Here is a 27,902-nt window from a genome sequence, read left to right as displayed (position 1 = left end):
ATGTATTTGTGAATATTTCTATATATGTGGTTTTGTGTAAATGTGTACCTTTGTACCATATGCATTTGATGCTGTTAACTAGTACTTAAATTTACAGTACATCACTGAAATTATGTTTCAATAACCTGGAGAATGTGTTCTTTTAAAATGGGCATATTTTGACAGTAGACAATTTGTTTTTAATATGGAAATACCTTTATTAAAAACATAACATGGATAAAAAAAACTATGCATTTGCCTTAATAAATAACACATGTAGTTAGCAAGCTAATTCATCACATTCAAAAATTGCAGTGATATATTATGAATGATCACAAGCTGATTTCATAAGTAGATTATCGTCTTTTTCGAAAAGCCTTGTCCGATTGTGAAGAACCAGCTCTTGTAATTCTTCTTGAATTCACACAGTACCAAAAATAAAAAGTGATGCTAATGATTAAAAGAAGGAGAGTTCTAATGATGGAAAGCAGAACGAAAGTTGTCATCTGTTCTGTGGAATCCGCACCTGAAATTGCTGCAATTGTGAGTCTAGTGTTAGCACATCATAAAAGTAAAAATGCATTTTTTTTTATGTAATTAATCTTTTTTTTTTTAATACCTAGAATGTCCAGTTTAGTTCCATTTCCAAAGAATATCTCCCCACATGCAACAACAGCACAGAAGTAAGTTCCAACATCACAAAAGCTTAGGTTCCTCTTAGTGAAGTTGTAGACACATATACGTGTCTCCAAGCTCCGCTTACACTGGTCAACACTCATTTCATGTACTTTGATAATTCTTGGATGAGATTCTCGTGATTCGTGTATAAGCCAGTATACAGTCTGGTTGCCCTCACAGTTCTGATTAAGAACTGTGCACTTCAGATGTATATTGTCTCCTGGATGAACTGGAAATATATCATGATGTTGTATATCAATGTGGCCTTGTAACCCTGAATAAAAATAGATCATAATTAGCCTTAGGTTACATATTCATAAAGAATACCTAAATTGAAAAACAAAAAAAAAAAATAAAATAAAATCATTAACCTACAAATGTCTAAATTAACTGATTTAATTCAAGTCAAAAATATTATTTAACATCCCTGAATCAACTTGAATACATTAGGTTACTCCAACAAAACAAATATTAAAGGGTTAGGTCACATTCAAGGGATCCTTAAGATAACATTTTCAAGCTACCAGTTTTTACATGTTAACATCTCTGAACCATTACTGATTAAGTTTTATGATGTTACAGACAGGTCACCATGAAGTAGTGATTAAATTGTGATCAAAATGTAAACCCAAACACTGCAAACACTAGATGTAGGTAATCAAAAGTTTGACCATTATGCAATGCATGAACATTTTCCTAATACTAAACATTAAAATGACCCAAGAACAAAATTACCTTCAACTATTAACTTTGTCCCATGAACAAATTCCATTACATTGGAATAAGCGCTTCCACAGTAGTATGTCGCAGAGTCTGAGGACTGTAGGTTACTTATCACCAGCTGATGTACCCCTTTTTCATTCATCACAGAAAAGCGGCTATTATTCTTAAAATTGTGGTAAAACGTGGTTATCTGATTATACTTGTAAATGGTGGAGATTAGCCTGGGATTCTGCCCAGGTTCATGCTTGTACCAGGAGAAGTGCATGGCCATTTGGCTCTGAAAAAAGCAAGACATATTTACAGTTCCTCCAAGTTTACCAAACACACGTTTGTTACTTTTCTGCATTGCTGTTAGGCCTGAAAATAAAAGTTTACATATCACTAGAAAAAATAATAATAATAGCTTGAATATTATAAATACTGTTGATCATTTATTTTCAGAAACAATGAAAGAGACAGTTCAACTTACTTACTGGAAAGAGGAGCAAAACAAATCTGAAGTCTAGCATCTTTGGATTGATTTGCCCTAAATGAGTATGAAACAAGTGGGAGATGTCAAAATGAACATCACAAATGCATTAAACAATATGAAAGGCCAATAGGATCTTTTGTGCTGATGTCACCGAGAAAAAGTGCTGTACCAGACATTTTTTTCCACTGCTTTTTTCCTTAAAAGAAGACTGATTTGTAGTTTTCATTTCTAATACACATAATTGCAGAAATGAGTAACACCAGTAGCAACCGTCTGTGAAGACTGTATACATGCATGCATTACAAATGTAAAAAGTTTTGGGGGAAACTCATCTCTAAAAACATAAAGATATGATAGTGTACTAGATGTGGTTTAAAGCCTGTCATGTGGTAACTTGACCTTCTTTAGTTCTAAGTACAAGACCAAATAGACGATGAAGGGAAATGAACATGTGATCACAAATGTGCGGTGTAATCAAAATTGTGTTCTGATTTTAGTACAAACAAAAGATAACTCTTCTTCATATGCTATATACACTGTAAAAAAATTGCAGTTGTTCCATTAAGAAACTATTGATTTTATCCGTAAAATTCCTTTTAAGGATAAAAGGGCTAACCTTATATAATAAGCTTGATTCAAACATAAGAAATTATATTTTTTATAAAATAAAATAAAAATTAAAATAAATAAATAAATAAATAAAAACAGTTAATTTAGATATTACCATGTTACTGCATATTTTGAGGTTACCTCTAGCAACAGAAAATGTAAGCATGCCTACATACATTGAGTATGCCAGGAATCCTAAATATATCCTAATTTCTTTTTTTTTCCATTCATATATATATACACTGTACTTTATGTTAATATGCAGCTTTTATGGTTATGATATGTCTCCATGCTAAATGTTTCACAAATGTCTAATTGTTTTATTATGCAGTTAGAAGCCTGGTATCAGTGTGAAAAGATACAGAAATAGAAATACAGAGGTGGAATTTCTGATCTGATTTGAGCTTCAGATATGTTGAAATATTTGTGTGACTAGACTGTACATGACCACCTGACTGAATGTGATGTATTCATTCAAAACTATGAGCACGAAGTGAGAAACACTGACGTTTTTTTGTCCTAAACTTTATTCTAAATGCCTGCTACTTCTACAGATTAGACATTTATGAATTAAAAAATGATCATTCACGTTGCTAACTTTTTTCAAAGCTTCATTTGAATTTTTTTATCTTTCTCTATGTCACAATTTGTGAGTGCCTTCTCCCATGCAACGAACACTGCGTGACTGTGGCAAAGGTTTTGCAAAATAAAATTATGTGGTTCATTACACGTCTCAGGGTTCCGAAGTGAAATGTCCACTGTGTGGGCTAAAAGCGAGTGAAATGTTCTCCCAAACAGATGAGGTTTTTCAAGTTAATTTTCTATCGAGATTTAAATCAACAAAACCGACCTCCCTACTCTAAACCTTAAACCTAAAACTAACCAATAGTGTCAGAAAAAGCAAATGTGAGATGAAAAACAATTTCTGAAGCACGCCATTTTGTGTTGTTTCTATGACACTTTCGGCTCACGTGTCGACGCGTGTGCTCTTCAGGACTCGTACCCCAGTCTTTGTATCACATATGCAACACTCTCAGTTGAGCTACTGTGCAATTTAATCACTCTTGAACAAGACTGTAAATGTAGTTGGTTATGTAATGCAAATGTTAAAATGAGTCACGTGCTATAGTAAAAGTGTTTATATTTCATAAGATAGCATTGTATGAGGAACAGAGCGAAAATAAAGTGTTTATGAACTGATAATCTGCAGTTTAATTCATGATTTGAGTGAAAGGGGATAAAATTAATTGTTGTTTTAGCGCCTCTAGTATTCATTCCACCAGAAAATTGCTGTGTTACATACAACAGGCCACATAAAAATCCCTTTGAAAAAATGTAGTTATTGTAACATGATTCTATGACCAGGTTGCAAATGCCACTGTGGGAGAAATATGACAGTCGTCAGAGACAGTAAAAAATCAACTTTAAATACTTAAGTACAATTTAATGTGAATACTTTTTTACTTTAACTCAAGTATGTTTTTGGCTAGATACTTTGACTTTTATTTGAGTAACGTCTGAACTCAGTATCCATACTTTCACTTAAGTTTGATTTTGGAGTACTTTTTACACCCCTGGTGTATGTAAATATGCACTATTTGGATGTCTTTGACCGTTTTTTTATGCGTTTCCTGCGACATGATGCTGTATGTGTGTGCGTCTATTCGCCGTGCTTTGGTCTATATGTGGCTTTTTTCAGCTCATATCAGCATGGATTGTACGTTTTTCTAATCATATCAGCTTGGATTGTATGTTTTTTTCTGCTCATATCAGAGTGGATTGTTTGTGAACGAGGCATAATACGATTCAAGCTTTGCAAAGGAACTGCTATTGAAGGATGGGGCAGTTCAAGACACTTGGACCCGACCAAAAATGTAAGTAAATCATTTCATTCATGAGTATTTCAAATGTCATGACTGTTTGATAGTTTATGGTGCTGAATGCTAACAGTTGTGCTTGAGATGAACAGTGTGATACAGTGCATTCAGAAAGTATTCAGACCCCTTAATTTTTTTCCATTTAGTTTTGTTGCAGTCTCATGCTAAAATGCTTTAAATTATTAATTTCATTCCATACCCCATAATGACAAAGCAAAAACCAGATTTTTGATAACTTTGCAAATTTATTAAAAAGAAAAAACTGAAATATCACACTGACATAAATATTCAGACCCTTAACTCAGTACTAAGTTGAAACACCTTTGGCAGCGATTACAGCCTCAAGTCTTTTTGGGTATGATGCAACAAGCTTTGCACACCTGGATTTGGGGATTTTCTGCCATTCTTCTCTGCAGATCCTCTGAAGTTGAATTTGGACCGTCGGTGGACAGCCATTTTCAGGTCTTTCCAGAGATGTTGGATTGGGTTCAAGTCCGGGCTCTGGCTGGGCCACTCAAGGACATTCACAGAGTTGGCCCTAAGCCACTATTGTGTTGTCTTGGCTGTGTACTTAGGGTCATTGTCCTGTTGGGAGGTGACTCTTCAGACCAGTCTGAGGTCCTGAGTGCTCTGGAACAGGTTTTCATTAAGAATATCTCTGTATTTTGCTGCGTTCAGCTTTCTTTCAACCCTGACCAGTCCCCCAGTCCCTGCTGCTGAAAACACCCCCCACAGCATGATGTTACCACCACCATGCTTCACTCTTGGGATAGTATTGCACAGGTGATGAGCGGTGCTTGGTTTCCTCCAGACATGACGCTTGGAACTGAGGCCAAACAGTTCAATCTTCGTTTCATCAGACCAGAGAATCTTGTTTCTCACAGTCTGAGAGTCCTTTAGGTGCTTTTTCATGTGTCTTGCACTGAGGAGAGGCTTCCGTCTTGCCACTCTGCCATAAAGCCCAGATCGGTGGAGTGTTGCAGTGATGGTTGACCTTCTGCAAGTTTCTCCCATCTCGACACATGATCTCTGGAACCAGAGTGACCGTCAGGTTCTTGTTCACCTCTCTTATGTTGGCCCTTCTCCCACAATTGCTCAGTTTGGCCAGGCGACCAGCTCTAGGAAGAGTCCTAGCTGTTCTAAACTTCTTCCATTTAAGAATTAATGAGGCCACTGTGCTCTTGGGAACCTTCAATGCAGCCGATTTTATTTATTTATTTATTTATTTTTATTTTTTTCAGATCTGTGCCCTGACATAATCCTGTCTCTGAGCTCTGCAGGCATTTCCTTTGACCTCATGGCTTGGTTTCTGCTCTGATATGCATTTTCAGCTGTGAGACCTTATATAGACAGTCGTGTGCCTTTCCAAATCATGTCCACTCATTTGAATTTTCCACAGGTGGACTCCAATCAAAGTTTAGAAACATCTCAAAGATGATCCAGCAAAATGGGATGCACCTGAGCTAAATTTCAAGTGTCAAAGCAAAGGGTCTGAATACTTGTGATACATTTTTTATTTTTAATAAATTTGCAAAGTTATCAAAAATCTGGGTTTTGCTTTGCCATTATGGGGTATGGAGTGTAAATTGATGTGAATTTAAAGCATTTTAGCATAAGGCTGCAACATAAAATGTGAAGAAAAAAAATGAAGGGGTCTGAATACTTTCTGAATGCATTGTATATTCTGATGCAATGTGTTGGATGTGCGTTTTGAGTTTTATAATGTTGTGGAGCTTACTTTTTCTCTTCCGACTGAGTTTCGAATATGGCTGTAATTGAGGGGCTGCAAAATGTTAGCCAATCATAACAGTGGGTGTTTACGTTTAAGGAGGCGTTTAGGCCAAAACTGAGCATTTCGGACAGAGGGCCAGAGACAGGGTGGAAAATTATCATATATTACTAAATTAAATTCAACTTAATTTTGGTGCCAAAAACTTTACTAATATTATCAGTGCATTAAAGAGCATTTTATGAAGTTTATTTCATGAAAAGTAATTTTCTTACTCCTCTTTCATTGTAAATAAATCATTATTCCTGACTGACCATGAAATGAAACTACTTGCTGTAATAATTGATTTCATTTTATTTGATGTATAATTTTATTTAATTTAAATACCTGGTGGAAGCTTGACTAAAGGAGTTTGCTTCATTTAAGCTACTTCATATTATTGTAACGATGGGCTGGCAATGACAATGATGAAGACGATGACGAAGAAATGAGGAACCCAAGTGCAGTTTAATCCAAACGTGAAATCCCAAACAGTGAATCCAAATGTAATTAAAACATAAACATGAACTTGACTTGACTTTAATCAAACAATGAACCAATGAAAACAAGACACATGAACAGGGGAAACACATGACAAGATCACATGAGGGAACAGGAAATCACATGACATGACAGGAACAGGAACTAAACTTGAAAATAAAAGACATGAAAACAAGAACAAAAACACATAAACATGACAATTATTTATAATTATGAAATACTTAAAATCATCAGTTGCAATTTGATCAAATGCTTATTTATTTGAAAACAATTAAAAAACATTTTTTTTTAAAGAGGTTCAACAAAAAGTTATATTGCCAGTTGTTGTTGTTTGTGCTATTCAAAATTACTATTGAACTTTCTCAAAATCCCCTAGCTTATTGTGATGTTACCATGGTATAGTGATGGTACCAGATGGTAACATCATGGTACTTTCATAAATACCTTGGTAATTAATTAACAGTATATTCTTATACTATATTTTCATGGTACTCCAAGGTACTTTAAAGATTACTCTTGTACTACAACACTACATGTAATGTCAAGATATGGTAATATCATGCTAAATTACACATGATACATAATATCATGCTACAGTACAAATTATACACTTTGTCGCCAGATGTCGCTAGTCTCTGTACTGTGAAGTCGCTAGTGGGCTTTCCAACTTCTGTCACTCAATCACATTTATTTGTATAGCACATTTAAAAACAATACATAATGACCAAAGTGCTTTACACTAACAAAATTTTAAATACAGTCACAATTAAAACATGCACAATATAAGCCAAAACAATAATAGTAAATCTAAGAACAGTTATGCAATAGAGTAAAGATGAATCTTCAACTGAGACTTAAAAGACTCAGTGCTATCACATGATCTAATATGAATCGGCAGACTATTCCAAAGGCGAGGGGCTGCAACAGAGAATGCACGATCCCCTTTGGTTTTCAAACAGGATTTAGGGACACTTAAAAGCAGGCTCTGTGAAGATCTTAAAGGTCTAGTGGTTTGATGTTGATGTAAGAGGTCTGAAATATAATCTGGTGCAAGTCCATGTAAACCCTTAAAACACTGTTAAAAGTACCTTGAACTGAATTCTGTATTTGACTGGAAGCCAATGCAAAGAGGCTAAAACTGGAGAGATACTAGTATACTTCCTGGTGCCAGCGAGGAGTTAATAATATTAAGAAGAGGTTCTGAGATTACTGGGAATACTTATTTTAAGAGCTTGTTTGGTATTGGATCTAACAAACATGTTGTGGCTTTTGATATTTTGATAAGTTTTGTTAGCTCTTCATGACCTATGACAGCGAAGGATTGATGTTGCACGCGAGGAAAATTATGAGACACTGTTTTCTGAGGTACTGTGACAGATGATTGCATAATTCCAATTTTATTTCTGATTATTTCAATTTTATCAGTAAACAAATTCATGAAGTCATTACTATTGTGCTGTGACGGAATATCTGGTTCAGTCGATGTTTTATTCCTAACCAATTTAGCCACAGTACTACCTAGGATTGTTGTGGTTATTTTCTATGAGTTTGCTAAAATATGCTGACCTGGCAGCTTTTAGTGCTACAGACACTATCCTTCCATGCACCGCAAAATACCTCTAATTTTGTACTCTTCCACTTGGGCTCCATTTTCCAAGCAGCTCTCTTGAGAGCATGAGTGTGATCATTTTTCAACTCAGGGCCATTGCTAAAATTAAACATTTTCTTTCATTCAGAGATCTGGAGATTGTTATTTGTGCATTTATTCAATCTAGACTAGACTATTGTAATTCTTTATATTTGGGGATATCAAATACTTCACGATCACGTTTACAGTTAGTGCAAAATGCAGCAGCTAGACTCCTGACTATCCTTAGGACATGTCCCAAGAAACTTTAAAATGGCAGTTATCAAACGGCTTATTAAGAAGCCACAACTTGATACTGGAGAACTGGCTAATTATATTATTGGGAGATTTCAAATCTCCCATTTATGTCGAAAATAATAAAAAAGGTAGTATCCTCCCAAATATGTTCATTTCTACAGAGAAATAGTATATATGAGCATTCGACTCATAAGAATTTGAAGTGCTGCATTCGACATGATAGATCACAACATTCTCTTGAGTAGGCTGGAGAATTATGTTGGCATTTATAGAGTTGCATTAACATGGTTTAGGTCCTATTTAGCAGACTGCTACCATTTTGTCTATGTAAATGAGGAATTGTCAAACCAAACAAAAGTAAAGTATGGAGTGCCACAGGGATCAGTTTTAGGGCCTTTGCTTTTCTCCTTGTAAATGCTTCCCCTGGGAGATATTATCAGGAATCGTGGAATAAGTTTCCACTGTTATGCCGATGATACCCAACTTTATATTTCTTCAAAACCTGATGAGATTTCACAATTCTCCAAGTTAGCAGAGTGTATCAATGAAATAAAAGATTGGATGGCCAGAAATTTCTTTCTACTCATTTCCGACAAAATAGAGGTACTAATTATTGGACCAAAAACCTCAAAAAATAAGCCTCTAAAATATAATTTGACTCTCGATGGCTGTACTGTTACATTATCATCAACAGTGAAGAACTTAGGTGTTATATTTGATATCAATCTGTCCTTTGAAAATCAAATTACAAATGTTTGTAGAACAGCATTCTTCCACCTAATAAATATTGCTAAATTACGACACATGCTCTTTGTTGCTGTTGCCGAAAAATGAATTCATGCGTTCATGACCTCAAGATTAGACTATGGTAATGCATTACTGGGAGGATGTCCAGCAAGATCAATAAATAAACTTCAGTTGGTTCAAAACGCAGAAGCCAGAGTGCTGACTAGAACCAAGAAATATGATCATATTAGCCCCATTTTATCATCGTTACATTGGCTACCTGTTAAATTTCGTATTAATTTTAAAATTCTGTTAACTACGTACAAAGCTTTGAATGGTCTAGCTCCGCAGTACTTAAGTGACCTTCTGCCAAGCTATATTCCATCATGTTCATTACGATCGCAAAATTCGGACCTGTTAATAGTTACTAGAATATCAAAATCCACAAAAGGAGGTAGATCCTTTTCATATTTGACTCTTAAACTATGGAATAGTCTCCCTAACACTGTTCGAGATGCAGAGACACTCACTCAGTTTAAGTCTAGACTAAAGAGTCATCTATTTAGCCAGGCACACATGTAATTTATCCTTAAACTCACAATTAGGCTACTTTAGTTAGGTCTGCCAGAACCAGAAACAATGATCATGATCTATAACTCTGCAATAAATTGAATGGCATCTATGCTAATATTATTTTATTTGTTTCCCTGTCTCAACCTCGGGACTCCTATTCTGAGGTCACCAGAACCGGCCAGATCCAGCTCCGTTCCTGCTTGGTGTTGGACTCCACTGCTACGTGTCACTGTGTGATGATGACTAATAGCAGCCGGTGCCAGCCAAACATCACTTCAGTCTCTTATGATGGACTTCAGAGGATGAACTGATTCCGACTCTAACCATAAGACATGGGATACTTTATATGCCATTGCCTGAACCTTGGACTTAGGATAGACCTCACCAAAATTACCGGCCAGGTTGAACTGCGATGCACCTAACTGATCTCTGCCTACATCACCTCGATCTAATGATGGACTACACTCTTGAAATGGAATACATAGACTATAATTTAATTGCCAACAAAACCCTTCATCAGCCAACTAACAAGGACAACTGCATCTATATGAACTTCTGCAGTTAATCCAGGATGAACTTCAAAGACATTAGTCATTAATCTTACAGTTCTTACAAAATCTTTGTTTTAAACACTGACCCTTAACACTTACTTAGTTTAATAAATTTAAACCATGACTTGCACTATACATAAGTAATATTGGCATTTTATTCATGATGTTAGCCAGAGGGGAACTGGCCCCCATAGTGAGTCTGGTTTCTCCCATGATTATTTTTCTCCATTAACCAACATCTTATGGAGTTTTGTGTTCCTTGTCACAGTCGCCTTCGGCTTGCTCACTGGGGTTATAAATACAATTATTATTTAATTACTTATTTTTAAACAATACACAATCATATTTTATCAAACTACACAGTGATGACTCTAAGACATTATATATATTACAGTTTTATCTTCTGTTAATGCCTGATATTCTGTAAAGCTGCTTTGAAACGTTGTGTGTTGTGAAAGGCGCTATACAAATAAAAAATGACTTGATGACAAGATGAAATATTTTTGCTAGTGCAAACTTACTTCAAAACTCCACAGAGTAGTGACGAGGATGGAGGGTGTGGCTGGGCCAAGATTAGCACGGTCTGCACTGAATCAGCTGATCAGTGGGAGAGCAAGATAAAGGGCAGCTGGAGACACCGGTTCGAGAGAGAGAGACGCATGTGGCCGCGTTGCATATGTGTCTGTGTTTGTTTATGTTTGTTTTAAGTTGAGTTTTTCATTAAAACTTTACATTGACTGTTCTGCCGGTCCCGCCTCCTCCTTGCCTTCCTTTTATACTGTTACAGACGTCATCCTCTGATCGTATAACATCATATCCACCTTTTCACTCATAACTGAGTGAAAGTGCCCTCTGTCTGCTCATATGAATTTAACACATCATATGAAAGTGTTTCAAGGCTGTTCAAACACTCCTCTGCTGTCTTCACTCTCATTGGTATTCGTTCCTGAATGTCGCTCATCATTTGCATAAAAAGAAAATTAGGTGTGTTCGACTTGAACTGCATCTCAAATTTCCGTTTGGCGAGATTTGCTGGTTGCAGTCAGGGGAAGAGTTGAAAAGAGATCAGTCAAGCCAGACACTTTGCGCTTCCTGTCATGTGCTGAACCTACATCAGTCATGGAAGTTTGCGCGATGTTTGCAGACGAAGTAGAATTCAGATAGACAGATGCTTGAATTTTACACAAAATAATCAGAAACATTGTTCATTTGAAAGGGTTATGTGCTGCTTTATACAGTGCCTGCTGTGTGCACAAGAAGAATAAAAGCCTGTATTATTTTAATACCAATAAAGGTGTCAGTGTTTCTTAAGAAATAAACATGATATTACTATGATAAATATAATATAACTTGAAATAAACATGATGTACTGTTATAAAAACAGATTTGTGAGAGTTTTCGCAGAACTGGGGGTGTCAGAATAAACACCTTGGTAATGGCAAACTGCCATACTACTTAGTGATGGGAAGTCCGATTCTTTTCCATGAACCGGTCCTTTCGGATGGTTCGTTTTAATGAACTGATTCAAAAAAACGATTCACCATTTCATTTACGTCATCACGTAATGATGTCACTATATAATGCTAATACACCAGTGTCGTAGAATACACGCACAAACACATTCAATAAAGCCATATGTAAGGGCATATTGCTGATTATAACATTTTATTTAATTAAATTATAATAATAAGGGTGTTTATTTTCATCAGTGTTTCATTCAGTGATCTTACAATACATCCTACATTGAGATTTTGCACCAAAATCACCCAATACTGACACTGATATACAAATGTGGATGTTCTACAGAAACCATAATCCAGCTCATCACAAATTCAGATATAATCTGCGTGCACAATACGCAATAGTAAATTTTTGTTTACATCTCTCAACTGAAATATTTCGCCCCCTCATTGAAGTCCTTGGTTCTTGCATGTTCATCAGCTACTCACTGATACTGATCAGCAGTTCTCAGTATTATGTCCGAAAGAGGCAATTCTCAGTTCAGTGTACTGGTGACACGCAAACTGCTGTGATCGACTCAATGTACTGCTCATGTGAGAGCTGCTGTCCTCGGATCAGTGTACTGTTGACTCGAGAACTGCTGTGATCGACTCAATCTACTGTTGACTCGAGAACTGCTGTGAACAACTCAATGTACTGTAGACTCGAGAACTGCTGTGATCGACTCAATGTACTGTTGACTAGAGAGCTGTAGACTGGATCATCTCATATGTTGATAAAATGGTAATACAATCAAGTCATAAACATATTTCCAGTATGTTTCATTTGTTACACTCTCTGTTGTTCAGCAAAATACACCTGAAACATACATTTCGCCCCTTAATCAAACACATGCTCAGTGTCAGCAGCTCATCGGTTCTCAGTATGTCGGACACCTCCGAAAGAGGCTATTCTCAGTTCAGTGTACTGTTGACTCGAGAACTGTTATGAGCAACTCATTGTACTGTTGACTTGAGCACTGTTGAGACCGGAGCATTCAGTTAGATTTGTGAACAAGTTTGAGCAGTTCATTGCAAAGAAGAGTTGGCAAAAGCAGATATCACCAGTTCTAGGATCGTATTACTCCCGGTTATCGGCTCATTTCGATTTGGAATGTTAGGCACATCCGAGGGACAGGTTTAGATAAAGTAACTTGTGGATCAGTGTTGACTCAAGATGCGAACTGTTTCAAATGATTCAGTCCTATTTGGTGAACTAATTCAAAAAATCAATCAAATCAAATCACTTTTATTGTCACACAACCATATACACAAGTGCAATAGTGTGTGAAATTCTTGGGTGCAGTTCCGAGCAACATAGTAGTCGTGACAGTGATGAGACATATACCAATTTACAATAAACATCAGATTAACACAACACAATTTAAAATCTAATATACACATGATTACACATAACACAATATACAAATAATAACATACAATGTACAGTATACAGTACACGCAATATAGAATACACATTATACAATAAAAAAGTATATATAGCATATATAAAATGTAGAGTAGGTTGTATTGTACTGTATTGACATTCAGGCTGTCGGTTGATAGTAAGTTGCCAGTGTGTTGTTAAGAGAGAATATAATATAATAATAATATAATTTATGACAGTCTGGTGTGAGATATAAGAGTAATAAAGTACAGTGCTGATCGTGGGAGATCAAGAGTTCAAAAGTCTGATTGCATGGGGGAAGAAGCTGTCATGAAGTCGGCTGGTGCAGGTCCTAATGCTGTGATACCGCCTGCCTGATGGTAGCAGTGAGAGCAGCCCATGGCCCGGGTGGCTGGAGTGTCTGATTTTCCTCCGAGCTTTTTTCACACACCGCCTGGTATATATGTCCTGGAGGGAGGGAAGCGCACCTCCGATGATGTGTCTGGCAGTTCGCACCACCCTTTGCAGGGCTTTGCGGTTGTGGGCGGTGCTATTGCCATACCAGGTGGAGATGCAGGCAGTCAGGATGCTCTCTACAGTGCTGGTGTAGAACCGTGTGAGGATGTGGCTGTTCATTCCAAACTTCCTCAGCCATCTCAGGAAGAAGAGGCACTGATGAGCCTTCTTCACAACGGCTTCAGTGTGGATGGACCATGTGAGTTCCTCAGTGATCTGGACACCCAGGAATTTGAAGCTGCTGACTCTCTCCACTGGTGCTCCATTGATGGTGATGGGACTGTGTTCTCTATCTCTTCTCCTGAAGTCCACCACAAGCTCCTTGGTCTTACTGACGTTGAGGGAGAGGTTGTGCTCCTGACACCAATGTGTCAGAGTGTGCACCTCCTCTCTGTAGACTGTTTCATCATTGTCAGTGATCAGACCTACCACCGTCGTATCATCAGCACATTTAATGATGGCATTGGAGCTGTGTGTTGCCACACAGTCATGTGTGTACAGGGAATACAGGAGTGGGCTGAGAACACAGCCCTGTGGGGCTCCAGTGTTGAGGGTCAGTGATGAGGAGATGTTACTGCCCATTCTAACCACCTGGCGTCTGCTTGACTGGAAGTCCAGGATCCAGCTGCACAGCGAGCTGTTTAAGCCCAGAGCCCGGAGTTTCTCATCAAGCTTGGAGGGCACTGCGGTGTTGAATGCTGAGCTGTAGTCTACAAACAGCATTCTCACATAGCGCACGCTCTGATGATGCGGCCCGGAATGCCGTCTGGACCCGCGGCTTTACAGATATTCACCCGTCAGAAGGATCGGGTTACATCCGCTACAGAGACGGAGAGTGAACTAACCTCTCTCCGCGAGGGCTGTGTTATTTCCCTCGAACTGTGCATAATAAGTATTTAGCTCATCCAGGAGAGAGGCAGCGGTGTTTATGGTGGAGTTTTTATTCCCTTTAAAGTCTGTGATGATATTAATTCCCTGCCACATGCTTCTAGAGTTGGTGGTGTTAAACTGTCCTTCAATCATGATCCTGTTCTGGCATTTTGCTGCTCTGATTTGTTTATGCTCCTCCGCATTCCCCGAATTAAAAGCGGAGGTCCGCGCATTAAGTGCCGCGCGAACATCGCTATTAATCCAAGGTTTCTGGTTCGGGTAGATCCGTATTGTTTTGGATGGAACAACAGCCTCTATGCACTTTCTGATGAAACACGTTACGCTGTCAGTGTAAACCTCGATGTCGTCATCAGAGGCGGACCGGAACATCTCCCAGTCTGCGTGATCAAAACAGTCTTGTAGCATAGAGTGGTCTGACCAACACTGGATTATTCTGAGGGTGGGTGCTTCCTGTTTCAGTTTCTGCCTGTAAGCGGGCAGAAGCAGAATGGAAGAATGGTCCGATTTGCCAAATGGTGGGTGGGGGAGGGATTTGTAGACATCCCGGAAGGGAGAGTAGCTATGGTCCAAAACCCGGTCCCCTTTTGTGTTAAAACTGATGTGTTGGTGGTATTTTTATTTAAAATTGGCTTTGTTAAAGTCCCTGGTCACAATGAACACGGCCTCAGAGTGCGCGGTTTCCTGTTTGTTTATAATCCCATACAGTTCCTTGAGTGCCCGGTCTGTGTCGGCGTGTGGCGGGATGTACACAGCAGTGATATTGACCGCTGTGAATTCCCTTGGTAGCCAGAATGGTCAACACAGAAGCATGAGAAATTCCAGATCAGGAGAGCAGAAAGACTTGATAGAATGTACGTTCCTCTGATCACACCAGGATTTGTTGATCATAAAACATACACCACCACCTCTGCTTTTACCTGAGAGGTCTTTTCGCTCGGTGCACGGAGAACCCCGCGGGTTCAATGGCTGAGTCTGGAATCTCTGCAAACATCCAAGTTTCTGTAAGGCAGATAATGCAGCAGTCCCTCGTCTCTCGTTGGAAAGAGATCCGCGTTCTCATCTTGCAGAGCTTGTTGTCCAGAGACTGAACATTTGCCAGAAGAATACTGGGTAGCGGGGGTCGATTTGCGCAACGTCTTACTCTGTTTCCCCTTTTTCTTCTGCATTTCCACAGCCGGGCAGCCCAGACAAAGGGCTCCGCTGGCATGTTTGTAAACAGCGGGTCTGCATTGAGGAATTTGAAGTCCGGTTTATGGTGTGTAATTGCAGAACCAACGTCCAAAAGTGTTTGTATGTCGTAGACAATAAGGCAGACAACATCCAAGACAAAAAACATAAGAATTGTAAACAAAACAAACAAAAAAACTACGTTGTTTCGGAGTTTGCAACGCAGCAGCCATACTCGGCGCCATCTTGAGTCCAATTTGCATTTGTATGGGGAAAAAATGAACAGAAGCATCTTTATTGTAAGTAAAAGTTTATTTCCATTGCAACATTTCAAACTGCAATGTTCTTTTCACATTGTTTATATAATGCATAAATATATATGGAATGCATTAAAATATATTCCCAAATAATAAAGAAGTAATTATATCTTCATGAATATTTTGGTTTGTGTGGTATTTTTTACATTGAAATATAAACAAATTGTGTGTTTTGAACCACTTTGATCGTTGGTTTAAGGAGTTACTACAAGTGGTCTATTGGCGCCTCCAAGTGGCCTTTTTTTTTGGAAGTACACTTACATAAATCATTATGGAACAAAGAGTTTTGGTCATATCATCAAAATTGTGTCAGACCTTCATCAGACAAATGGCTTTGTATAAGATGTATTTTTGGGGCACTGTGCATAGTATTGCATATATATATATATATATATATATATAAAGGATTTTATAAATAAAATTTGCAGTCACTATTCAAAATATTTGAATAGCTCTCATTTTTTTAAACTGCAATGATAAATTTTTACTCTTGAATAACAAATGTCTAAGTGTCTATTTTCAAAAGAGCCCAAGTTTGTGTTTGTAGACCAAAGGGCTCAAGAGCTGGAAGAGTTTTAATTTGGATATGTCGTTTTCAAGCTCATGCACAAAAAGAGGCCGGATGTTAAGAGGTTATCCCTTAAATGCATGAGACGTTCACCAAACACTTTCATATTCGGGTCTTTAGAGACCCGATACATATATCTATAAAAAATGTATCTTCAAAATGCCCAGATAATGTACAATTTTCCAAATATTTCCAAGACAATTAGAAAATAATCAAAATATATTTTGATATTTTATTTTTCAAATATCAAAGAGATAATGCAACAAATCAGGACAATTCTAGAACAGGATTCATTATTTTCCCACTGAAATTTCGCACTGATGCAACTGACTGTCAAACACATATTGAGCTACATATAACACATAATTTACACATAAGATACACATAAGCTACTCATGAGCATTTGCTCAGGCATTTTTGAGTCTAAATAGATTCACAACTTACACAATTTCAATAGTACACTCAAATGTCAATTGTCATATCATACAGTTCAAGTGTTGAACTTGCTAGTTTACTTCCATGCTGTTTCTTCAACAAATAGCAATGTTAAATGTAAATCAAGTCAATCACTAAAACCAACAACACCACATTGAGTAAGAAATAGCATGTATATTATGTATGTGGACACGCATATGGGAAACAGATAATTCAACATTTTGTCACAGAAAATCAATGTGATATAGTATTTATTTGCATGAATATAGTACATTGTATATTGTATATTGTACATGTACCCATTATGCATTAATCAAAGTTAAGGAGATTCAAGTAGCATCTATAAGATGTACAGCAGGTTACTGAACTTATTATAAATATATCACATATTTAAATACATTAATTATTGTTATTGGTAATATCACCATTACAAAACACCACCAATATGCAATGGTGTAAAATAAATGTAAAATGAATATGTTTACAATTTACATTTCCTACTCTAATTAATTCAGAAAATGCCAGTCATAATGTCCAGAGTAAACGGAGTGCCTAATGTAATTAGGCAGCCATCAAAATTAAATCATTATTATTATTATTAGTATAATTATTATTACAGAAATCAGATATTGATGTGACATAGACTGGCTTCTTCACTGGCACAGCAGGCCTGTCATAGTTTGGCTGCAAAAGCCACTCCTTCTTCTTATACTGTACGTATAAACATTGATGTCGCCCACTTAATTTCCTTTTCAGCTCTAGCTTAAGTAGTACAGAGTACAGAAATGGATTATATTTTAACTATAACTTTGTTGCTCTATGGGGCGGGTAAGAATTACTATTTTTTGTAACTTTTAATTCAATATTGAGGGCAGGGCAAGTGATAGATAATTTGGAGTGTTATTAAATAGGGAGCCAGACATTTTAACTAAATCAAATTGTAATATTGTGGTGTGCTATGATTTTATTTTATTTAAATGGGTTTCAGGTTTTCTCCCAGTTACGTGTTCAACAATCAAACAGGCACAGCCAGGACATACTGTAACTATATGGTGTCAACACACATTAAGAGTTTCTGGATACCTGTACTGGTTTAAACAAAATGATGGTGCTGTACCTATGGCTATTGTGTCCATGTTGTACACTGAAAGTCTTCATAGCGCAGAGCCACGTTATTTCAACAATTTCACAAAAGACCACCTGGTCATGAATCAGTTCAGCAAAAGTACCACTCTAACAATAATGCATGTGAGTATTTCTGATTCTGGCTTCTACTTTTGTGGAGCTACAGATTACCAAGTACATTTTGGCAGTGGAACACAGCTTGAAGTTAAAGGTAATCTTTTTAAACATTATTACTTTATTTTCATACCCTCATAATGTTTCAATCTGCATCTATGCGATAAATGTCAGAGAAATGCAATGCTTTAAGATTTACAGTTTAGAAAATAGCACCATTCAAATTGATTCATAAGGGTAAACATTTTTTTTTTTTTTTATAATCTAGAAAAGAAAGTCATATTAGTGAATAATGACACAGGAATCTCAAAAAAAGGTATGAATTGTAATCATATGTTTCAAACTGAGTTAAGCTGCAAGTAATTAATACATGAATGTTAATTGTTGTTTGCTCTTTAAAACATAATATATAATGTAATATGTAATTTTATGATAATATTTTTGTGACGTCATTTTGAAAATCAATAAGTAAAATGATGTCTTCTTTTTATAGATAATGAGAAATATCATGTGTCTACTGAGGAGTGTTCTCAAGACATCTTTTTCAAACTGACCCTCTTATTTGGTGGCATAATTTCTTGTACATTTATCATACCTCTCATCATTGTCATTATCAGGCAACACAAAAGACAGAAGCAGAAAAAAGGTAAACTTTTCTTACATGGTTCCTAAATGTTAATTACAAATGTGGAATGAATGTTTCAATAAATACATTGGTTCTGAAAAAACACATCTTAATTATCCCAGTATAATAACAACTGATTGTCTTTCTGTATTTTGTGCTAGTCACTGAATGTCAAGAACAACAAATTGATGGCAAGGTAAACTCCATAGTAGGAGGCTAAAGTCTTAATAAAGACTAAATCATAAATAAATAAATAAATAAATGATGCCCTTCAATTAAGTACTTAATCTCTGTTTTTTTGTTTTTGTTTTATGTGTTCAGTTTTTATTGACCTTTATATGTGAAATTTGTCACTCTTGTGCTTATTCCTGCTGGGTAAATTATTGTTGTATGCCGACAATATCTGGTTAATATGTGTTTTGACATTTTATTATAAAAATATTATTAGTAGTAGTATTTTTTATTTCAACAACATCTGCATTAAGAGCATATGAAAAACATTTATATTCTATGTTGTCAGAAAATGTTTGTCTGATACCTAAACCAAACCTTGTTACTGTAACTTCTACCAGTCCAAGAGATAGGAAGATGCAGGGTAAGCGCAGAAGGGGAGGCTATTAATTTGTAAAGGAATGTAAACATGTATGTTTAACACTAATTTGTCCTTTTAACATAGCTATTTTTTTTTCTTTTTTTTTTTCTTTTTGCAGGAGCCTGATTCAGTTGAATATGCTGCAGTACATTTCTCAAAAATGAAACCCAAGACAACAGGAAGACATACTGAGGATACAATAGTTGTGTACACGGACAGCACATGAAACATAAGTCCAGTGGTATCTCTACATTAGGGGCAGGTGGGGCTGCACCTCTAGTTGTGGCGCTGTTTTGCAAAATGCGTGGTATAATCATACATTTATTTTAAGAAATAATATATGTTCTGCATCTAAAACTTGATTTATGTTCATTATACAAGACAATAGTATATATTCTTTTGAGAAATTCTATAATTATTAAATTGGTTGCGTTAAAGCCGTTTAATTATGCGTGGGGCTAGCCCGTCATCCTCAGTGTTAATCAACCGAGATCTGTGGAACATCATGGGCATGTGCAACAAGCGTTCTTGATGGCCTGAAGGGGCACGTTTGCATTTTCCAAAAAAAGCTTTGATCATATGTATGTCAAGCTGACATGGTCCTCAGAAGTTACCGCTCTTGAGTGCAGACCTTAGTGAACTTCATTGGTAAGATTTAAAAGACTTCTTTATCCGCCACTTGACAGACTGAGTTGTAAAATGTCCTTCATGGTCTATTTTTATCTGTCATACTTGTTTTCATTTTTCATTTTAAGTAATATGGCTACATTCTGGGGGTGTAGCATCCATTATAATGGCATATAGATAACAGTGGATAGGCCTATATAATATATTTTTTGACTCCCCATGCTTGAGCCTGGTGAAACCACTGATGTCTAGGGTGACATTTCTACCTGTCAATCAACTGCTGCACTGAATTATTATATATATATATATATATTTTACATTGCTGGTTAAAGTGCAAACATACATGCACAAGTTCACAGAACTTTTTCAGTGTGCCTGATATCAACATACTGTTACAGTTACAGGTACTCCACTAAAACAACTGAGAATTCTGCTCTAAACTTAATGTTTGTGTTTAAATTAAATGCAAGTATAATTGGCAGAAAAAAAAATGTGCGCAATTTTTTTAAATTTTTTTTTTTTTTATATACATTTTTGAGCTTTATTATCATGAATTAACACAATGATGTAATGATTGATGTATGCAGTCATGAAATCAGCGACCCTCTCCTCCTGGCGAAGGTGTGTGTGCGAGTGTGTGTGTGTGAGAGAGAGTTAAATTAAAATTGATGCACTAGTTTAAAATTATTTTTTATTTATTTTTTTATCTGTCAAAATGATGGACAGCTTTTGGAATTATCTGTCAATGTTTCAAAAATTACATTATGGAGAATTTATGGTGTACGCAACCCCTGACATGTTGGGTTAAGTGATTGTTTGTGCCCCACCAGAAATAATTAGCCTGAAGTCTCTTATTCAAACTTACATTTGATTTATTGTTCATTAATAACATTTCAATACTTTATGTAATCACTGTCAATTATTGTACTTGTAGAGATTACAGTGTTTAGTGTTTATATTTCCATATCAACAAAAATTATTAGAAAAAGAGATTTATTGAACTGATATTAGGACTGAAAGCCTCTCTGAGACTCTGAGCTTTCATGTTATGGAAATATGGCCATAATTTAATAATAATAATGTTTATGTGCTCATTTTAGTCTTCAAATTTGTATATGTAATATGTAAACTTAGATGTGATTTTATATCATACAATAATATGGTACAGTAAAATATAAATGCAGTAAAATAGCCGATATGTTATAGTAATTATAGAGTAATACAGCCTTGCTGAAGCAATTCTGGTACTATGGTAACCTAAAATTAACAGCAATTAATGAAACAAAAAACAATATCTATATCTATAATGGATTCTGAACTCTAATGAATTGTATATTGCATCATCTAATTAAGGGTTACGCCACCATTAGAATCAGGTCCCCTATTTTGAAATGTTTTAACTTGTAAAAGCAATTTTCTGTGGACTGGCCTTTTGATTGATAGGTTTGTCATAGTATGGTTTTGACATAAGCCACACCCCTTCACATAAATAAAGCACACTGATTCCCTCCTCTTAATTTCCTCGTTGGTTTATTCGATTTAAGTACATCAATGGCTCATGTACTAATTTCAGCTTTGTTGCTCTGTGGCATGGGTAAGCATTACTATGGTAACCTTCTTCAACCTATCATGGAAGACAGTACCTCTAAATAAATAGGAGATTCATTAAGAAAGTTGTAAATATGCTCTAAAAATGTTTGCTTTTAGGGCAGTATTTTCTGCTGTTTATCCATGTTCCAATAATATTAATATGAAGATACTGTATTTGTTCTTTTGTGGATTTTAGGTCTGCTCACAGTTATTCAATCATCTCAGATAGCCACTATTCTGGCTCAGCCAGGAGACACTGTCACTATCTGGTGTCAACACACTGTGAGAGCTAAAGGGCACATTAACTGGTTCAGGCAAAGAAACGGTGCTTTACCTCTTAGGATTGTATACATGATGTACAGCTTAAAACTGAATATGACCGCATATCATTTCAATGATTTTAAACCAGATCATATGGTTATGTCGCTGTACAGCAAAAATACGTCCCTAACAATATTGAATGTTAATATTTCTGATTTTGGCCTATATTACTGTGGCTGGGAACGTCATATGACATTTGGTGATGGAACACATCTAGATGTTCAAGGTAAACTTTAACTGGCAATAGTACTGTTTAAGAAGAATTGCATGCTCACATTATGTATAGTGACCAAAGTGTAAAATATTTACATTTTTGTAGAAAGTTAATTGTCAGTTAAATTTGTGGCTTTCAAGTTTTCTCCCCTTTTGGATGAATCGCAGGTGGTGTGTGGTTATTTTGCTAAGTGATTCACATTTCAGTTTTTTTTTGTATTGCCCAGAGAGGAGTGCAATGCTGACAAATGACACCGACATGTCAAGAAAGGGTGTGTTTAGCATATGTCATTCATAACACTCATGTACAATTAACTGTGAAAATATTAAGTATTCCTCTCAATCACTTTGAATGGTGTTGTGCTTTCCATGCTTTCAACAGGTAACAAGAAAAGTCCCAAGTCTACAACAGATTGTTATGTCTTTCATAAGCTGACCTTTATTTTTGGTGGTATTATTGTTATTCTCCTTATCATTCCTCTCACCCTGACTATCATTAAGATACAGAGAAGAAAATCAAAGAAAACAGGTAATTGATTTCATGATTTTAAGTTACTTATAGTGCTATATGGATGCTTTAGCATTGTTCTCTGTGTGGATGGCAAATAAATGTGCAATTAAATAATTGACAACAAAAAATAGCTAAATAAAAAAAAATATTAATAAAAAATTAGTAAAAATCTTTAACATAAATTATAACATTTATAACATAACATAACAATATTATGCATGAAAACACAACTCAACTCCAAAGCTGATAATAATAATAATAATAATAATAATAATAATAATAATAACAACTGTAATTCGCTTTGGATAAAAGTGTCTGCTAAATGACTAAATGTAAATTTAAATGTAACTGTATCTTGTTCTGTTGTCACAGATGTGGATCCTCATGGACAACAAAATGACAAGGTGAATAAACTATTCTCTGACTACAATATAAGAAAACTAAGCTAAAATCAACAATCCTAATATGGGTCCAAGAATAAGCAACGCTTGTTTCACTAAAAGGTCTGGAGCTGCATCATGTACTGTAGCCTATTGATAGAGTGAGTGATGGTAGGACTGTGCAAACTGAGCAATTAAAGGCCAGATCTATTGTGAACACTTTTTTTTCCCATTTAAATAAGCAAATCATCATTTAAATGGTCAATCATTTAACAATTGTTCCAAATGCAGCAATCCAAAGGAATTACATTATTATAATGATAACAATTACAAACCTGTAACATAACTATTTCAACATAAATACCTAATAATATTTCTTAAAATATGTCACATTCTTTATGGTTATAATCCTTGTTCTTCATTATGTTTTAATTTTCTAATTTTATTTTAAATACTGAAATACTTAACTTATTTAAATACAATTAGATACAAGTGTCCTTTTAACTCCAGGTTGCTCTAGGGCGATTGTCCCTGAAATAAGTGAGTCGCTTTGGATAAAAGTGTCTGCCAAATGCATAAATGTGTGTGTGTGTGTGTGTGTGTGTGTGTATATATATATATATATATATATATATATATATATATATATATATATATATATATATATATATATATATATATATATATATATATATATATATATATATATATAATTTTATTTTTTACTTTTTTTTCTTTTCTTTTTTTCTTTCTTTTTTTTTTTTTTTTTTTACAATGAAAGCTTTTTAATTTGCTCTGTTGTTAAAGACATCTTTCAATCTGTTGCAGGAGCCACATTCAGCTATCTATGATACTCTGCAGTTCTCAAAACAGAAAATCAGGAGAGCAAAAATATATACAGAGGATGCACATGTGGTGTATTCTGCTACAAGATAATAAAATAGTTTATTAATGGAAAGTTCAGACATTTTATGTAATGTTCATAAGCCAGTAAACAAGTTGGAATTTTACTTGTTTAAAGGAATATTCTGGGTTCAATACAAGTTAAGCTCAATCGACAGCATTTGTGGCATAATGTTGATTAACACAAAAATTAATTTTGACATGTCCCTCCTTTACTTTAAAAAAAGCAAAGATCAAAGTTACAGTGAGGCACTTACAATGGAAGTAAACTGGCCAATTTTGGAGGGTTTAAAGGCAAAAATGTTAAAGGCTTATAATTTTATAAAAGCACTAACTTTAATTCTGTTTAAAAAAAAAATCACTTTAAAAGTGTTAAAAGTGATTTTATCACACTAAAATCATGTTAACATGCATATTGTTTATGTCTTATGGCTATACTTTTGAAGTAGTGAGTATTTTAATGTTTAAGGATAGGCCCCATTCACTACCATTGTAAGTGCCTCACAGTAACCCAGATTTGTGCTTTTTTTTAAAGAAAAGGTTCTTCTTTTTTTTTTCTTTTTATGCCACAAATGCTGTCGATTGAGCTTAACTTGTATTGAACCCAGAATATTCCTTTAATATGTATATTCCATTAGTAATTTTTACAATTTAATATGTATGTGAAGTCTGCCATGTTAAATATTTATGACCCTACAAAGATTGTGAAAATAAATTGCATGTAAACTTAGATGTGATTTTATATCATGAGGATTGGATTGGGGCATAACTAAAGAGGCAGGGATTGTGAATTATATCAATTCCTATGCAGGCCTTGACCATAAAAAGCTTTTCAGTACTGATTTAATCAGGTTAAATCAGGTCAGCTGAGGTCAGCATCAGCGGACCAGAATACATATTCAGCTCATTCATGCACAAATTGTTATATAACTATAATTATGCACTCAATGACTATTGTTAGCAATATACTATGTGAGGATTTTCATTATAATCATCATGAACACATGATGGTATATTATTTCAGATGACAACTTGTAAGGCACTTCTGTAAAACACAATGGAAATAAAACTTAGATAATTAAGAGGAAATGGGCCAGCCATGTAAAAACACACACCAAACATAAGTCACATAAGTCTGTTTTAAATGTCTGTGTGCCAGTGTGTGCATTGTGTTTTGCACATGAATGCATCACGGTTTGACTGTTTTCCACCCACCATACTGACCCTCTTACACCCCTCACTGCAGCTAAACCACACATTCACCATTCACACTACATGTGTTTCACATTACTTTCCATAACCACAGCCAAAATACCCTTTCTTTTATTGTGTATTGACAAGGCATAGATGACAATAACTTAAATAGAAATAAAACAATACTATTGAAAATGTCAGCACAATTTAATAGTTACTTATGTTTAATATTACATAATAGTTGCTTGTGCAACTATGTTAATATATAACATAATAGTTGCTTGTGCAGTGTCTCTAAATGCAGAAATGTCAACAGAAATACATGCATGCAACATCACAGCCAGACAGATATTCTGATTAGAGCTAAAGCTGAAATGTACAGAAAATAGTGTTTAGTGTCAAGAGGTCAATTATTGACAAATGATGACATTTCAAACAAGGCCTTCAGATTGCAAGAACTTAATGTATTATCTCAGTTCACACAACTCCCCCTGCTGATGAAACTAATAACAACAGAGGTGATGTGAAAATTAAATGCAGTCCAAAATTCAAGACAAGCATGGTTGTGTATAACCAGCCTGCTTTGTAATATGCAGTATTATGTCTGTTTGAGTTTGTATTGATATTGAAATTGATAGTCCTAGAGAAGGTTATTATTATTATAATGTTTTTTTATTTATAATTTTTTGAAACTGACAAAAATATGTCAAAGTTATCATTGTCTGCTGGATTCTGGTTACTGTGAGTCTTTTTGATTCAGCCCTAAAACCTGACAATTAAATAAATGCTATTGTCAAAAGTAACTTTTCCCACCCAAGGCACGTTGACAAAATTAAGCCTTTTAAAATCTTTTTATAGTGGGAATTAATGGAAAAATACAATTAATTGCCTTTATTTTCAACTGTTGTTGTATGTTGTCTTATTTTTAGTATTGTGTTTTCATGTCTCTCAATGCACAACCATCAATGTAATTTTGTGCACTGACAAGGCCTGCAGATGCATACATACCACATGTTTTTCCTTTCACACAGTTGACTAATGCTTTAACGAACAGCCGCAACCCACCAAGCGCATTCACCTTTAAGGTGATGATCTCTGTCCACAGCACTCAGGCTGCAGTCAACCTTTGACTCTAAAAAAAGAAGAAACATATACTGTAGCCTTAAGCGGCACTAAAGTCTCTGTGGGCAAAAGTTTCCATACATCATCTTACTGTATTGACACCCAAGTGTCAGACCTAAGTGCTGACACCCGCAATCTGCTCATGTTTATAACTGCTTCACAGTAGTGACTATTCCATGAATCATTGATTGTATGTTAAAAAACTTTCTTGTGACAAGAAGTGTTTTTTTTTTTTATATATATTTATAATGGTTCAAAATGTGCCACATGCACATGTCCTCTGTATGATACTTTGATGAGCTAACTGGAAATGTAACTACATGCACAAAACCTGAAGGCACATTTGAAGACCTGGAAATACATTCCAGAATTTTCAAAGCTACTGTATGCTCTTAATAAAGACCATTTTTAATCTATTGTATATTTTAATATTGTAATATAATGGTGTGCTATGGTATTTTGAGAGGGGGTGTGTCACGGACCAGTGTTGTGGCAATGACTGCATATACAGTACAGGGTGCCTGTCCATTAGTTGTCTTGTTTTTTTGCAGGATAATTATGTATTTTGTAAGTGGACATGGGGGAGCTAGATGATATAGCTGCTTGCAAGCAGCAGGCTGGGGTGTTTGTGGTTTGACAAAGGTTTGTAAAAAAACAGTGTAAAGACCCTTGGCTGCACTGTAAAGCCATAAACATGTTCTGGATGTTAAATACTAGTTGAGCAGCAATGTTTGTATGTACATACATTTTCATGTAGCAGATGCAGGTGAGTCAGTCGTAAGTGAGCATTAGGGGTCTGTGTAAAATAAGTGTAGAGGAAGGGTCTATTTTTTTTTAAGTTGTGCATTAAGAGCAAGCACAAAGCAAATGCTGTGATGTGGTCCACAAATGTGAATGTTTCATCTCAGAAGACTGGTGTAAGTACAAAAATGTAATAGCCTACCATCACATGCAGACATGTAGGCTACATGTTTGATACCGCATCTGAGAGAACTAAGTGCAGTATATTGTGTACAGTGTAGGATTATTGCACATAAAGTTTCATCCCTAAAGTTAAAAACGGCTTTCCCTTGGCTTCCGATCACGGGCCTTCCTGGGACATGGGGCCCTAAGTGATCGCTTCTAACATTTAGCCTATACCTAGAAAATGATCTGGGTTAGAGTTAGGTTTAGGGCTAGGGTTACAATATGTAATTATTACTCAATTACTATGTTTCTGAAAATTGGAAGTGCTGTGCCTTTCATGTCACATCCATTCAAATAGATAAGTTATTGCACTTGTGCATTGTGTCACCATAAAAAAAAACTAAGGCCCCGTTTCCACCTGGTATTAAGATGCGTTTCGGGTGATCCGATCACATGTGGTCACTTAAATGCATCTCCTGTGACCACTGGTGTTTGGATTTGGAGGGGAGGGTCTCTGTTTCATAACGACAAACATCATTCACTTTGTCAGTGTGTTA

The 27,902-nt window shown here is 35.7% G+C and overlaps 2 protein-coding genes and 1 gene segment (V, D, J or C); 2 read left to right on the top strand and 1 right to left on the bottom strand.

Annotated features, from left to right (window-relative positions):
* Positions 1-239: 239 nt before the first annotated feature.
* On the bottom strand, positions 240-1,906 carry LOC127410273 (uncharacterized). Of its 3 annotated transcripts, none has more exons than XM_051645469.1 (4): positions 1,854-1,906; positions 1,393-1,657; positions 599-931; positions 240-514 (listed from the first exon to the last, which is right to left on the bottom strand). In XM_051645469.1, the coding sequence occupies exons 1-4, from the start codon at positions 1,887-1,889 to the stop codon at positions 336-338; spliced, it is 813 nt and encodes a 270-aa protein (XP_051501429.1). In that variant the 5' UTR covers positions 1,890-1,906; the 3' UTR covers positions 240-335. The 3 variants fall into 3 exon arrangements, with proteins under 3 accessions (XP_051501429.1, XP_051501436.1, XP_051501423.1); XM_051645476.1 differs by having other exon boundaries at positions 1,850-1,904; XM_051645463.1 differs by having other exon boundaries at positions 1,393-1,737; positions 1,850-1,894.
* A 15,971-nt stretch (positions 1,907-17,877) lies between these two features.
* Positions 17,878-19,796, top strand: LOC127455900 (Ig kappa chain V-V region NQ5-89.4-like). The segment is given in 6 exon segments: positions 17,878-17,950; positions 18,111-18,458; positions 18,630-18,677; positions 18,979-19,007; positions 19,148-19,182; positions 19,697-19,796. Coding segments are annotated over 6 exon segments (549 nt in total).
* Positions 19,797-21,756: 1,960 nt separating this feature from the next.
* Positions 21,757-24,881, top strand: LOC127455911 (uncharacterized). The gene is made up of 6 exons (XM_051724095.1): positions 21,757-21,799; positions 21,992-22,342; positions 22,557-22,601; positions 22,712-22,858; positions 23,213-23,244; positions 24,049-24,881. Exons 1-6 carry the CDS (start codon positions 21,757-21,759, stop codon positions 24,154-24,156), a joined length of 726 nt encoding a protein of 241 aa, XP_051580055.1. The 3' UTR covers positions 24,157-24,881.
* Positions 24,882-27,902: the final 3,021 nt, after the last annotated feature.

This window comes from Myxocyprinus asiaticus, chromosome 2, assembly GCF_019703515.2.
Source record: "Myxocyprinus asiaticus isolate MX2 ecotype Aquarium Trade chromosome 2, UBuf_Myxa_2, whole genome shotgun sequence".
Taxonomy (NCBI): Eukaryota; Metazoa; Chordata; class Actinopteri; order Cypriniformes; family Catostomidae; genus Myxocyprinus; species Myxocyprinus asiaticus.
This window is presented reverse-complemented; position numbering and strand designations above follow the sequence as displayed.

Bases quoted from the DNA above. Each gene is read 5' to 3' on its own strand.
- LOC127410273 (XM_051645463.1), bottom strand. From the start codon at position 1,889: ATGCTAGACTTCAGATTTGTTTTGCTCCTCTTTCCAGTAA. The intron at 1,738-1,849 runs GTAAGTTGAACT...TTTTATTTTCAG, and splicing joins TTTGCTCCTCTTTCCAGTAA to GCCTAACAGCAATGCAGAAA. The intron at 515-598 runs GTATTAAAAAAA...TCACAATTGCAG, and splicing joins AACTAAACTGGACATTCTAG to CAATTTCAGGTGCGGATTCC.
- LOC127455911 (XM_051724095.1), top strand. From the start codon at position 21,757: ATGGCTCATGTACTAATTTCAGCTTTGTTGCTCTGTGGCATGG. The intron at 22,602-22,711 runs GTGTGTTTAGCA...TGCTTTCAACAG, and splicing joins CACCGACATGTCAAGAAAGG to GTAACAAGAAAAGTCCCAAG. The intron at 23,245-24,048 runs GTGAATAAACTA...AATCTGTTGCAG, and splicing joins ATGGACAACAAAATGACAAG to GAGCCACATTCAGCTATCTA.